The sequence below is a fragment of the Zootermopsis nevadensis genome, unplaced genomic scaffold, assembly GCF_977971745.1.
Source record: "Zootermopsis nevadensis isolate Lab colony 2312 unplaced genomic scaffold, Znev_1.0 Znev_ptg000006l, whole genome shotgun sequence".
NCBI classification, from domain to species: Eukaryota; Metazoa; Arthropoda; class Insecta; order Blattodea; family Termopsidae; genus Zootermopsis; species Zootermopsis nevadensis.
The window spans coordinates 8,516,394-8,531,603 of record NW_028259138.1 but is presented as its reverse complement, the minus strand read 5'-3'; the positions used below and the strand labels follow the sequence as shown (position 1 = coordinate 8,531,603).

General features: G+C 38.2%; 2 protein-coding genes across 2 annotated transcripts in view; one reads left to right on the top strand and one right to left on the bottom strand.

Annotated features, from left to right (window-relative positions):
- Window positions 1-15,210, top strand: part of LOC110831467 (uncharacterized) — a 64,297-nt gene that overhangs the window by 4,454 nt on the left and 44,633 nt on the right. The window lies entirely within an intron of this gene.
- LOC110831487 (uncharacterized) overlaps window positions 1-15,210 on the bottom strand; it is a 28,284-nt gene that overhangs the window by 7,042 nt on the left and 6,032 nt on the right. The window contains 10 exon segments of the mRNA XM_087343816.1: window positions 224-399; window positions 877-1,026; window positions 2,587-2,764; window positions 3,645-3,858; window positions 5,010-5,119; window positions 6,650-6,694; window positions 7,568-7,743; window positions 12,981-13,125; window positions 13,366-13,541; window positions 13,775-13,927. Of these exon segments, the coding sequence (XP_087199942.1) occupies window positions 224-399; window positions 877-1,026; window positions 2,587-2,764; window positions 3,645-3,858; window positions 5,010-5,119; window positions 6,650-6,694; window positions 7,568-7,743; window positions 12,981-13,125; window positions 13,366-13,541; window positions 13,775-13,927 (1,523 nt within the window).

Here is a 15,210-nt window from a genome sequence, read left to right as displayed (position 1 = left end):
TTTAGATGATATTACTTTAGAATTTAGTAGAAGTACTGTCATTTTAAATTCTTTGGCGATGTGTAAATTAGAACAGGTGAAGTACAATGAGGCCCTTTTAAATTCGACCGCGTTACAACTACAAACTGCTCGCACTTTGTGTTCTTGTCTGTTTCTCACCTCAGTGAAACAATAAATGACACGCATACGCGAAAATAAGAATCATTTAAAAATTCACACCTACCTTTGGGTCTAAATTATGGAAGATTAATACTTGTCCAAAGCGATTCCCAACGATCCAACTGGACAGGCCTGAGATCCAGACTGGAAGAGAAATTGCTGTCCTCCTCAGACCTCGTACGATAATAGCTGTTAAGAGAGCCATGGTCGCTAGAATCATGGAGTCCCGGTAGAAGGTCACTGTCAGAAACACAAAGTAGTGTATACAAGACTCAGAGCCAGTTCTGGTAGCAGACAGCGTGTAGTCGCTCATCAAATTTTCATTTGATTTAATTGTTTTTTCATATTCAAATTTAATGTCTTCACGGAGGTTTTTTATATCGATTTATAATTTGAGAATCTTATGTTAATTTAAACGTCAGTTTATTAATATTATGCATATTTCCAAATTACATGTTCTAAATAGTTTACTTTCGTATGTTTTGATGTTTGGGTTATGGTATGTAACAGCAGAAGTGGTTTACGTATCCGTCCTTGTCTCCGGTAATGGATCATGTGCAATTCTATGGCTGTCTTCTGCGTTGTTGCACCGTGAACTCTTGTAGAAATTGACTAGCGTTTCAGAGGAGTTTATTGTCCCCATCGTCAAGGCATTGCTAGTACGATATTTAGCATAAGCAGTTTCTGATTAAAAGCTTTAAACTTCGATGTGCTCACCTATCAGAGGGGTGCTGTCACCATTTGCTGGCAGTAAGCTTCCCAAGTACTGCAGAAAGAGGAAGTGAGTGAAGACGTCGATAATGGCCAGCATCAGCCGGGCTGACTGATCACCTTTCGTCCAGGTCACTAGTGTCATCAGCATCAGAACTGTGACAGAACACAGACAGTCAATGAGGAACATACCTACGTAACCATTTAGAGAAGTAGTTGTTCTTGAGGAAAAGAGATGCGAAAGTACAGAAACAAATGAAATGTATCTGATACTTACTACACGCCGACTTGTCATTTCGGAGCTGAAACAACTTGACAAGACAAATATGTAAGAACACGATCTTCCCCAGTTGCGTTTCATGTCGTGTGCTTCGTGCAAGAACGCATGGGAACACTTACCAACCCTAAGATTGCTGTCTTCTGGGTTGTTGCGCTGTGTAGTCTGGTCGATGTTTACCAACGTTTCAGAGGTCATACTGCCTCCGTCATCAGGGCGATGAGTATGAAGATTTCTGTCTTCTGGGTTGTTGCGCTGTGTAGTCTGGTAGATGTTTACCAACGTTTCAGAGGTCATACTGCCTCCGTCATCAGGGCGATGAGTATGAAGATTTCCGTCTTCTGGGTTGTTGCGCTGTGTAGTCTGGTAGATGTTTACCAACGTTTCAGAGGTCGTACTGCCTCCGTCATCAGAGTATGAAGATTTCTGTCTTCTGGGTTGTTGCGCTATGTAGTCTGGTAGATGTTTACCAACGTTTCAGAGGTCATACTGCCTCCGTCATCAGAGTATGAAGATTTCTGTCTTCTGGGTTGTTGCGCCGTGTAGTCTGGTCGATGTTAACCAACGTTTCAGAGGTCATACTGCCTCCATCATCAGGGCGATGAGTATGAAGATTTCTGTCTTCTGGGTTGTTGCGCTGTGTAGTCTGGTCGATGTTTACCAACGTTTCAGAGGTCATACTGCCTCCGTCATCAGGGCGATGAGTATGAAGATTTCCGTCTTCTGGGTTGTTGCGCTGTGTAGTCTGGTAGATGTTTACCAACGTTTCAGAGGTCGTACTGCCTCCGTCATCAGAGTATGAAGATTTCTGTCTTCTGGGTTGTTGCGCTATGTAGTCTGGTAGATGTTTACCAACGTTTCAGAGGTCATACTGCCTCCGTCATCAGAGTATGAAGATTTCTGTCTTCTGGGTTGTTGCGCCGTGTAGTCTGGTCGATGTTAACCAACGTTTCAGAGGTCATACTGCCTCCATCATCAGGGCGATGAGTATGAAGATTTCTGTCTTCTGGGTTGTTGCGCTGTGTAGTCTGGTCGATGTTTACCAACGTTTCAGAGGTCATACTGCCTCCGTCATCAGGGCGATGAGAAAATAAAGCTTGTGGCAATATTCTTCAGGACAGGGGTTCTCACCCTTTTCCGCTGGTGTACCACTAATTCTAATTTAACACATGAAATGTACCAATAACCAAATGCGCTCAGGGAAAACTTATTTATGTTAATATTATCTTTTGATATTCTTACTTAGTTCGCGCAACACTCAACATTGGCTCGCGTACCATAGGTTGAGAAACGCCGAGTTAGACGATGTAAACACCCATAACAATCAAACTAGAAGAATAATCTCGTTGATTTATGCAGAAAATTCTCCAAAGCTTTTCATGTTTTATAGGTCTATTCATTCCATGATAATACGAATTTGTGATACAGTCAACACTTACCGATCGCTGGGCTGACAACTATGGCAGTGTAACTTCCGGAGTGTCTCTGTAACACCAATTGAAACGTGACTGAAGGGAAGGTGTCGTTTGGACAACACTCATAACGACCCAGTTCTCTGTATGACGTCATCGAGATCAATTCCCATTCACGATTCAAGTTGTATTCATTGAAGTTAATCTGCAAATTACAGAATTTAGTGTAAAAACCACGAACCTAAACTTCGACTCTTAAGTGATGTGGGATTTAAACTAATTCATGTTAATTAAATCTGAATTTTAATGCTCGTATAAACGTCAAAATCTGTTAGGAAGGGCTAAAGTGATATGTAACCGTTCAATTAGGCCCAGAGTAAAACAATATCCACGTACAGGCATACTTCGGAGATATTGCGGGCTCGGTTCCAGACCACCGCAATAAAACGAGTCACACGAATTTTTTGGTTTCCCAGTGCATGAAAAAGTTATGTTTACACGATACTGTAGTCTATTAAGTGTGCAATAGCATTATGTCTAAAAAATCAATGCAAGAACATTGCGAGAATTACCAAATTGTGACTCAGAGATACGAAGTGGTCACATGCTGTTGGAAAAAATGGCGCCGATAGACTTGCTCGACGCAGGGTTGCCACAAACCTTCAATTTTGAAAATAAAACGCAATATCTACGAAGCGCAATAAAACGAGGTATGCCTAAGCTCTCCATAATGTGATTCCTTGTTAGAAAAACAAGTCGAAAATATACAACATATGTCCCGTGACGTTTAGTTTTCATGATACGTCACCGTTAAATGACACAAAAACAAATGATGAAGTATTCTAAGTTATAATAGGAGTTCGAAGCGTCCTTCGTCCCTTTTAAAGCAGACGGCAGTGCGTCGCACATTCTCTAGGAGCACGCCTTAACACGTCGACTTCGACCACTGTCACATCTGCTTGAAGTCTTGCCACGAGATCTTAGTCCTGGGAGGGACTGCATAAGCAACAACCCAGAAGACAGAAATCTTCATAACTTGTTCATGGCAGGGAGTCTGTGTTTCTGTCTGTGAATTGCATACTTACGCTTCTTTCCATGAGAGATACGTTGACCTTCTCGCCCGTGTGTGTCCAAGAGCCCATCACCAAATTGCAGGTGTGTCTGTCGTAAGGCCAGTGCGTCAGGTCTGCAGAACAGCTCGCTGTGTGCGTGGAGGCAGGAGCGCACACTACGACCCCGTCATTGTATATAATGCAGATTGTGGGTGGCTTGTAAAGGCTGAAAGACGTCTCATCAGCACTGAAAAACAATACTGTATTAACTGTGGGACCCTGAGAAAGGATCTGCCTTCGGTGATCTGGGGAAAATATCCTAATACTTCTCGCGTAACGTCTCTGGTTTGACACCAGGTGGATATAGTGGATTTTTAAGATTTTCCTCTTCCGTCATTTCGAAGAAAGTCAGAAATTTATGTATGTGGGGTTTACCTCAATTATATTCTTGGACATTATTCTATCATCGAGGTGTAGCACAGTGGATGCTGTTATTCCTACCCTCCCTAACTTCAACTGTGTTAATGACCAGACTGTCGAAGCGAGGGGTTGTCGAACTTTTCAAGACCTGAGACCCCATCACTCTCTCCTATCATCTCGCGGGCTGTAAGACTATAAATAATTTATTTACCACAGAAGTTCGCGCTGCAGCTAGTAAGAAATCAACGATGTTTCAAGGTGTGTTGAAACTTTTGCACCAGAATTGAGACTTGTCGATTGAAACTTCCATAATAGCGTCGTATGTTTATTCGGTTATCCGTGACGTCATTTCCGATCAGTTGGCTGACTGTGTACCCCACAACCCTGGCAGAACGAAACGAGGGACGAGACACGTCAGGGCGCCATCGTCTGTTGTCGACCGTTTGTGGTAACCTCGGGGAAATCCGAGTTACCCGAAACGGTACAGGACACTCCAGGATTAGCTGGAAAGCTCTGGAGAATCGCAGCGATTTTTCGAACCGTCTGTCCTATAAAAGTGCACAGGTGAGATGCAATGGAAGTGTTGTTTCTGAGACGACGCCAGTTGATATATAATTGCCTGATGGTGAAACTAGTGAGTGAAGAAGACTGCCATTATGGCAACTGTGATTTGTAGGTAGAATTACATTTTGACAAGAACCCGCATATAATAACCGATTCATTTACAAAAGTATTCCTTTCTATTGCAGTAGTCTAGTTGAATGATGTTCGTACGAAGTTTCATGAATATCTGTCTGGTTCAAAAGTTATCAGGGTGAGAGTCACATGATATACTGAACATTTACTTATTAAAAGCAAAGAAAGATGGGCCAACAAGTCACCAGAAACTTACATATACAGAAAACAATGAAGTAAATCTTGTTGACTTATTTAATAAAATACACGAGTCCTTTGCTTTTCACCGAAGAAATCACTTACGACGTAAACACACCGATGTCGGGGATCCAGATCGTGTTGCTTGCCACATGAAGATTGTCGATGTTGTCATATTTGGCTGGTTCCCAAACAAAGTGGTAGTCTATCCAATTCTGGGCACAGAAAACAAAAGCATAATTCAGAATATCTTGCGAAGAAGGTTTTAACTCCACAATCTGCAAGAAGTGATACTGTGGGTTAAGTTAACTAACCTTTGTAGGGAAGATACAAAACTTTCAGTGTCGTAATTCGGCAACTTTTAAGTGGTTACGGATTCAAACAAGTCAGAGTTATTTATGTCTAGCCAAATAATAAGAGCTGAAAGAGGCATTTGTTTCTGTTTACTATAGCAGAATTTTATGGTGACAGATTTTATATTAATTTTTATTTTGATATTAGTGGTGACATTTAAGATCAAATCTGCGACACACGAATTATAAGTTATTATGGCAACCACTAACACATAGGCCTATGTGCAATTTTATACTTCCCCCAAAATGAATAATTATTTTTTACAATTTAATTTGGGTCATTGACTTTTTATTCATTACAAACACACACGTATACAGTGTTAGAAATCTAATCACACTACAGATAACATTCTGCACAGGATAATGAAGCATTTAAAAATTAAATAAACACTTAGTGTTTTAGGTGATGTTCTATATCTTATGGTTTTGTTATAACTAAATTCGATATAAACGTCTTTTGAGAAAAAGGTTGCCTTTTATTATATCTTCATATGAAGCCAGTTCCTTCTGAATAGACAAGATTACGTAAAGAATGGAAGGATTAAGATGTGTTTAATGATGAAAAACATCATATTAATTATCGTCACCGTCGTTGGAACCGCAAATCACAAGACATGCTTAGTTTGTATTCACGAAATCGTACCAATTGGCCAGTCGCGAAAACGATGTCGAAGGATGAGGTTAATAATGTTACGGATGCAGTTATGGCTTCGGAGTGGTTGGCTAAGCAGGGTACTTAGATAAAAGTACTTATCGGGTTCCTACATTTATTTAGAACTAGATCGACTAAAATATCTCAGAAAATTTAATTCTTGGAGGTAGGATTTGGCAGGGAGAAAGTTGTTACACTTTCACACGAACGACGATGAAAACTTTATTATCTGTTTGAACGAATCGAATAAGGGAAAAGAGTGATAAATGTTTAGGAGAAGCTGCTTATATTTTGTAGTGCGATTTATGACAAAGTTATTAGCGTCTAGTTATTAATTTCGTGGTGCCGATTTTAATGAGATTTTAAATTGGGAAGTTTTACTAAAATTTGTCAACCCATTTCAGTTTTGATTAAAATCGGATAACATTAAATGACTCTTTGCATGAATACTTAAAATGGGTTTGTGCTCTCATAAATTACTGCATGAGAAATCTTGGTTCTCGTATCTTTTGTTTTGTTACCATGTTTAATGCAATATACCATCACAACGCAGCACAAAAGGAATGTAGTCGTATTAATGAGTTGTTTGATGTTGATTAATCGGAACGACACAATCTCTGATGCTTTAGCCTGACTGTCCCTCCAGTCTGTGTATGGAACTGAAATACTTTCTTATAAATGTGAATGGATGTTATTAACACAGGCGACTGACTTACGAGTCTTGTATACAACGCACATACCATTAAGAAAAAGCTGTGAACTTCCAATGAGTCTCTCCTCTCGTCCTGAAATAAAGACAATTTTTTAATGGCAGTTCAGTAACGAGTTAAATATTAATTTTTCTTTATTCATTATGGAGATTGAACTTCATTGTAATAGAAATTCTCATTAGTAAAGCCAGTCATCGAAATCCACACAGTTCGACCAAAAACATCGATGACACTAATCTTAGAGATTACACTAATTTACCGTGTCTCTGTTGCCAGTAACCGGTTCGTTATGAGAGATTAAGCAGTTGAACGCGTTACAGCGCCACTAATATAGGCACTGAAGCTTGTGAAGGGGTAAATCGAAACTTTTATTTTATTCTCTGTATGCACACACGCCTCAAAATGTGAGTGAAATCCTTTCATTACAGAAGACTTCAATAACCTGCGCGCTCACACACGGGTGTGGATTTGCAACTGTTTTGTCAGAATTCTTAGAATGCTGTCTGTTACTGTACACAGCTTATTTTGGGCAATATTTCCATTTTCAAATCAACGCCCGTATCAGTAGCAGGTTTGATTACCTGAAGATTAATGTCGTCATTTAGGTTCCACCTGTTAACTTAGAAAATGTCTGCGAACAGTAGTTTAACAAGTGAATCTATGCAGCTGGCTGAAACTAAATGACGTGGCGCTTTATCGGACCTGATTTTAATGCTTAACGGTATATTTATTTTGACACAGATGTTGACGGAAAGCTGCTAATACTGAAGTTGGCGGATACTGATAACTCTTTAAGATTACGAAAGGAAGATTAAGATGAAGTTCGAGGTTTTGTCCTCGGCTTGGATATGGCACTGATTTTCACAGTGGTTAAAATATTATTCCACGAAAGGTTTTTCAAATAAGTTGTAAGATTAATTGGCATTCTAAAGCTTGGGATGTACTCACGAATTGAATCCTCCTGAGAGAAAGACGAACTTTGACGTCGACTGTATCGTTGTATTGTCGAACTGGACGAACGAACACGTCGTATGAACACAGTATGTCGTTTCTCAGTCGGTTGATTGCTGTCGAATATTCACCGTTTGGGCGGCACTGGGAGCCGTCAGCTCGAACCATTTCAGCTGGGTTCGAGATACAAATATCAGGTGACCACTCAAATTATACATCACCTTTCTCGCAGAACATAATAAAATACGTACAGGATAAAACTGTGACAGTTATGAAACAATAATATATGCGATTGAACGTTAATTTTTTTAACACTTTAAGTTCGGGTGGTAACTTAGTGCACCACCTGTTGTAACAATTAGTAACTCTGTAATTTGTATTTATGGATTTAGTATGATGCAAGTAGCAATTATTTTCCTGAAGAGTATTAACCTATTGATTTTTGTAATGGAGAATTATGGTGTTTTCTTTGAAGTACGGGCTGAATTGTTAAGCGTTATTTAAACAGATTTAAAATTAAACGTCACCACCTCGTATTGAATTGCTAGTAGTATTCTGCATTATATTTTACAGTGGCGTCCCAAGAGGGTTCAATTGACTGTACTCTGAAAACGATAAATAAGTTGTATTGATAACATGAATCGAAATGTAGGCCATAATGGGTCCTAGAAATTTCGTTTAACATAATTAAATGTTAATGGATTCTTATATTTTAATTTAAGTATTATTGTTTAAATATTATTTGCGATATGTTTAATGAATTTTCTCTGCAACGAAAGCACATAAAGACGAGCCTCCGAACTTCAGCTTTTAGCTGCCGCGAGTGAATTTATCACCGCCGGTCGATCGCAAATATCGATGCTTTGTCTTGTATTTACATTTTCTCCTTGACAGACTACCGTATGTTTCGTGACATTTGAAGTTCTTACGGTACTGAAGATGACGATGTTCTGAATTGTGACGCCGTGCACATTCTTAGATAGATATAAACGTTGTGGATAAACACATTGTACAGATGACACTTTAAAGAAACGCTTGCTGAAAGTAGAAGTACTTGCAAATTTGTTCGACAACAGACGTCGTATTTATAAGCAAAATATTTTTAAATAATCTTGAGAAACATACTATAAGATATTTTAGTTAATTTTAAATAGGAATTTTGTCCAGCCAAAACCATTATTTTATCGGGTTAACGAATCAAATACCTAAAGACTAAACTTAAAATACGGTAACATAGTAACAAGTTTGGTAATGTCTTTTCGTTGTGCCACACGTAATAGAACTGATACCACCATGACTCGATCGACTGATCATCGTTTGCGAGAACAAATTTTACCGAGTAAAAATGTGGTTGGCTCCAAGGATCCTTTTACTTACACTCGCAACTTATTCCCTTTCATATTAGTAATGATTTTACGTAAAGATTCACCGATATTTAAGTTGAACGCTTGTATAGATTAGGCCTAAATAGATTGTTTATTGTAATGTTATGTATAAGCAGTAAATATATGATGTAACTGTAGGAAAGAAAGCTTTTCTAGAGGATCCAATAATCAATCAGGAAATTCCTAGAAGATTATAATCTTAACAGTCCGCCACTGGCCTTGGCCTCTGCCTTGAACCACATTTTAATCCTGTCCACAACATGAAACCCTATGTCTTTAAGAATCATTTTAATATTATTATTTTATCTAAAACTCATTCGTCATTAGATACAATGTCATTGTATAATTTTATATACTCCTTTCATTTATTCTCTTACTTTTAAATACTTTCCTCAGCATCAAATTTTTCAAAAAGTTTATGTCCGTCGCTCAGGATGAGAGACAAAAGTTTAACAGACATCTAGGACAACAGATAAAACCTTACCTTTTATCTTAATTCTTTAAGTATATAGATATAAGACGATAAAACGAGATACATAGTTAGAAAGCATTCCGAAAATACAATTTTCACTCATTAACTTTAAGTCAGAAGCAGTATAAAAATAATAGGAGTAATAAATAATTTTGGAGATATCATATCTTCATTATTGTATTCGGTTACGTTATTGCGCATTTGGAATGTATGGTAAAAAATGGAAAAGTAATCTTACTTACCAAGGAAGAACGCTAGTGTACATACTCGAAACAATATCGCAGATATAGCCATAGTTGTTCATCGATAGAAATAAAATGAGTCCAACGCTGGACCTTGCACTGGCGACCAGATGGTGATGTAAAATAACACCAGATACGCCCTCTGCAGTGCTGGTCTGCCCTGATATTCTAGTGCCTGAAATATTATTTAATCTACTAGCAGTAACCGTTAACAAATACCGGTTATTCGAAAAATGTAGGTTTTTGTACTATGCACCGTCAAGATATCTTATTTGATTGTAATGAAAATATTAATAGCAAGGACTTAAATTTATCATTTTCTGTACGACGCACTAATATTTTTTGATAAAACATTGCCAAATTTTCTAAAAAAATGAATGTTCCCATTTTTTTCTAATAGAAATATCTGATTAATTTATTTTTTCTATGAAGAATCTTTATCCTTGCACTTAATTTTAGAAGTTGGGACAATTTGTGCTTTTTCCTGAACTGATTCTTTAAGGAAAAGATTTTTCTTATTTTAATTTTTTTTTTTCGAAGCGCTGTTCTATAAATTTTTGGACCCCTGTGTCTATTTCTTGAAATGGATAAAAGTCGATTATTTTTTTCGATGTTTCATTAAAAATAACATTATTATATTTACAATTTTTTTATGACGTGCCTTTTGGGAATTACGCGTCGGTGTATAAGTTTTTGGATTCCCCGTGCTTAGTTTTTTTAAACTCTAAAAGTCGATAATTTTATCGGTGTTGCCACACAAAGAGAAATAATTTATGTATCCATAATTTTTTTACGACGTGCCGCTTGTGAGAAATTCGCCATTGTGTGCATTTTCTTTGGCCACAATTGTGCCTGTGTTTCGAAATAAAAAGAAATCTGTGGGATTTGAGGTTTTCACAGCGGTGAGTCTGAAGATTGCTGTCTTCTGTGTTATTGAGCCGTATAGTGTGCCTCTGTCATCAGGGCGATACTTAATATTTATCTTTAGACCATAATGAGGCCTATATTTTAGTCTTGTCTAAAGTTTGGAGGACCGCATCAAATCAGTCGGAAGACTGATGACAAAAAGAGAGAGAAAGTTTTGTACAATTGAAATGTTTGAGAAAGTCGACAAACTTTACCCGAGCAGGACGGAATTTCATGAAACTTGGAATTAGAATTTTGTCTTTGGTGATTACCCAAAGCTGTACCTTAAAATTTTCTGCAATAAGCATTACCAATATGGCGGACGAGCGAAGTTTTGTTTTGAGAGGACGCCAGTACCACTTAGAATTAGGCTCGGAGTAAGATATGAAAATATATCTTAAAAAATATGTAACTTTTGTGAAGTCAGTTTGTTCAGAATACGTAAAAGGACAACATGGCTGTCGTGAGAAAGTTTTCTCTGGAAATTAGATTGACAGCGATAACTAATGGAACACAGAAGTTTTACTAGAGGCTAGTAGACAGTAAGAACTAAGTACATGTTAGTATCTCGTCGTCAGAAGACAGGCGGGCAGAATTATCTTAGGGTGGCTAATAAATACTTTGAAAGTGTCGCAAATTTCAAACACTTGGGAACGACAATAACAAATCAAAATGATATTCGTGAGGAAGTTAGGAGGAGACTAAATTCCGGAAATGATTGCTACTTCTCTGTTCAAAATATTTTGTCTTCCCGTCTGATTTCTAAGAACCTGAAAATTAAAGTATACAAAACAATAATTTTGCCTGTTGTTGTGTATGGGTGCGAAACATGGACTCTCACTCAGAGAGAGGAACACAGATTGCAGGTGTTCGAGAATAGGGTGTTGAGGAGGATATTTGGGCCTAAGAGGGAAGACGATGGGGCGTGGAGAAAACTGCATAATGACGAACTTAAAAATATGTACTCCTCCCTCAAGTATTGTCAGGGTGATTAAGTCGAGAAGAATGAGATGGGCGGGGGATGTAGCAAGCATGGACGGGACAAGAGGTGTGCACTGGGTACTGGTTGGGAAACCTGAAGGGAAGAGACCGCTGGGGAGACCTAGACGTAGATGGGAGGATAATCTCAGGCGGGATCTATGGGAGATAGGAGTTGAAGGAGACTGGATTTTGTTGGCCCAGAACAGGGTCCGGTGGAGGGCTTTGGTTAATTCGGTGATGAACCTTCGGGTTCGGTAAGCCATCTAGTTAGCTAGCGATAACTAATGAATTACTGGATATTGGTATGTGAAATTTTGTATGGAAGAGAAGCATAAACTATATACACATTTTGCATGAAATAATGTTTACATGTAAGCGATTACAAACATTGAGACAATGCGAAAAATATCGTGCAACAAATTTTAGGGAAACTATATGTATTATGGTAAGTTAATCCAAAATTATAATAACAATTGACCCTAATAATAGTTATAGCATTCTTTAGCTTATTTTGAATTACTATCAGCAAGTTAATAAAAATGTTACCCGGGGGGATTCGATAGTATGACCATCTGCGCTAGAGCACAGAAAGCCAAGTCATGAGGGAGTGCCTAGAGGAAACGATTGCAGATTGCCAGATACGGCTGACACTTGGCATTTTGTTGTTGGGTTCACTATACACATATCTGCAAGAGCACATGGAAATTAAAGATTACTTTAGGGAGGTTATCAGGGCAAACGCCATACGACTCTGAATTCGCATGTCTCGTAATCCAAAGGCGTTTTCGAAATGTGCATATAAATAGGATAACTCAAAGTGCGGTGTGTGGGGAAGTATGTTCTCAGTTACGGATTGCTCCTTTCCAGTCTTCCTTGCCTGCGGATTCATTTTTGATACCTTAATTATTCATCTTATCGAAATATATTTAAAGTAGTAGTTACATATATTTATGCGATCTACATTTTATGACTCGACACTATATTGTCTGAGCTGCTGAAAACGTTAAGTAAATCATAAACAAATATATTTTATGATGCGATAAGTATTTTTATGATAACTTTTTTTAAAAAAGGATCAGTTCCACTTATTTATTATATAAAGTATTGAGTATTGAGCGTAGGCTATTGGAAACTAGATACTGCAGATCTCCAGTTATAAGATGTAATCAAAATCTGTTCATCAGTTTCAGAGATGAAACATTTGACCATACCAGCACAACATTCTTTCTGTGCGTTACTCATATTTACTTTATTCAAGGAAAGCACACTACTTCAAACATAAGACACCTAATTATACTGTATAATGACTGAAAACACCACATTTTTGAAAAGAAGAATTCTTTATTATCTTAATTATAATTTTCCACTTTGCTCGTAACCTTCTCTTTTGCAAGCAGCACGTGTGAGTGCAAAGCATTTCGTCTATGGAATATATCCCAGCAGAAGTATGAAGTATGATAATAATGTGGCCACAAAGAAGATGAAGTCGAGAAGTGACGTAAACAGAATCCAGTTGGGCCTTGGGGTACCATCCTCACCTCCAGATGTATCTTTTACTGAACCAGCATTCTGTAAACAGGGCACAAACGTGTATTTGTCACTCTGAATTGCAAAATACGAGCGTGGTTCAGTTGGGTAATAGCTTTAGCACTAATGCCTATTTTAAATGACACCACTATTTTCATATACACAGCTATACCAAAGGCTGTAGGACATTGTTATGTTAGGAGATTTAATTTTCGCAAAGGGGAGATCATTGCCCAAGTTGACGCCAATATTTGCTCGTAAAATTCATCGCGTTAAACGTACCTTTTGACCTAAGATCTGAAAAATGAACACCTGACCAAACCAGTTATGCAGGACCCAACTGGTAAAAGCAGAAGCCCACAGAGGAAGATTCATAGTTGTCGCCCTCAGAGATGGTACAATAACAGCTGTTAACAGCGTCATGGCTGCCAGGAACATGGAGTCCCGATAGAAAGTCACTGTCAGAAAATCGATAAAGAAATTTTCTTATTAAAAAGTGAACTCGGAATGTACAATGTTAACTTCAAGAGGAGCTAGATCTTGAGAAATGTTCCTCGGTCAAAAGCCCAGTGGGCATTTGATGAACACACAGCGAGCCCGGGATATTTTCCACTGCCTCTGTTAGTTAAATGTTATTAAAACGATTTATGAAGGATGTTTGAAATAACTGTTTGAGGTAGTGAATTCTTACCCATAAGAGGAGTCTGGTCACCGTTTGCTGGTAGAAGACTCCCCAAGTGCTGGAGGAAGAGGATGTGAGAGAGGACATTCACAGCTGACAACATCAGCCGATCCGTCTCACTAGGTTCCATCCAGAACGTCACCAGCGTCAGTACCATCAACACTGCGGCATTCATTATATACATACATGCATACAGGCATTATATAGCCCACAATTTCAGGAAAATTTAGCATATGAACTCCATTTATCTCTTGGAAGTGTTAAAATAGTTCTTGTAAACGGGTCAAGACAGGTTTCTTCAAAATCATTATCTATCCATCTCGCCGATAATAGTCTTCTGGGTTGTAATGATGTGTTGACTGGTAGATGCCAGCGTTTCGGAGAAACATGCTGTCTCCATGTTTAGGGTTGCCAGTATATTCCTCCGAAACGTTGGTACTCACCCAGAATTCCACACGGCTTAACAGCTCAGGAGATCAACATCTTCATCGGGGTGGTTACTAGGTGACATTAAAGCTGTCTGTTTGGTATATTATTATTAAGTGTTCTGTCTTACGACAGGTCCATTGCTCTGCCCAAACAGAGCTCTCCAGTTGTCCCTATTCTCGGCTTCTCGCTTTAATTCCTGGAACGTCATCTTCTTTCCTTGTTTAAGGTCGTCGGTTAGCTGTATCAATCTTCTTCCTAGTCCTCGCTTTCCTTCAACCTGGCCTTCGATGATATCACTCAGTAACCCATTCCTTCTCATAATATGTCCCAGCCAGTTAGCTTTCCTTCGTGTAATCGCCTGCAGAATGTTTCTTTGCTCGTTTATTTGGTATATACAGGACTTATTCTTCTTATATATATATATATATATATATATATATTTGCGCAGCTACGCCAATAAATAACAGAATGTATATATCATGTGACATCTTTTCATTTTTCACATTTAGAACCTAACCTAACAAGTAAAAATACGTAATTCAGTGTTTGTAATGTCAGTTGAATTTGTTGAAAGGATAAAGGGTATTGTTAGTATTTATATTGTTTCTATTTATGTATTTATGTCAAATGGCAGGTACATAGAATTTCATCTTTGACCCATATTTTGCCAAGATTGTAGACTACTTTGCCGTCAGAGAAGTTTTTGAAGTTTGTTAAATGTGTATATGTGTTCAGGAGATTGCGAAGAACGAGTATCGTTTCTCTCGTACGCAAAATTGACAGACTTCGATATATCGAAAGTTTTTACTTAAGTAGAGTCGTTTTCCTCTGGATGTCATGTATCGATGTGTGATTCTTGATACCGGTTCGCATTCAAAACTCATGGACAGACATATGGACATGACAACAAAATAAATATATTTTAGGCTACCTATAAAATAAGGAAAATATGCTAAAATGGAAGATAGTTCTGTAGGATTCCAGGTTTTCACGGCGGTGAGTCTGAAGATGGCTGT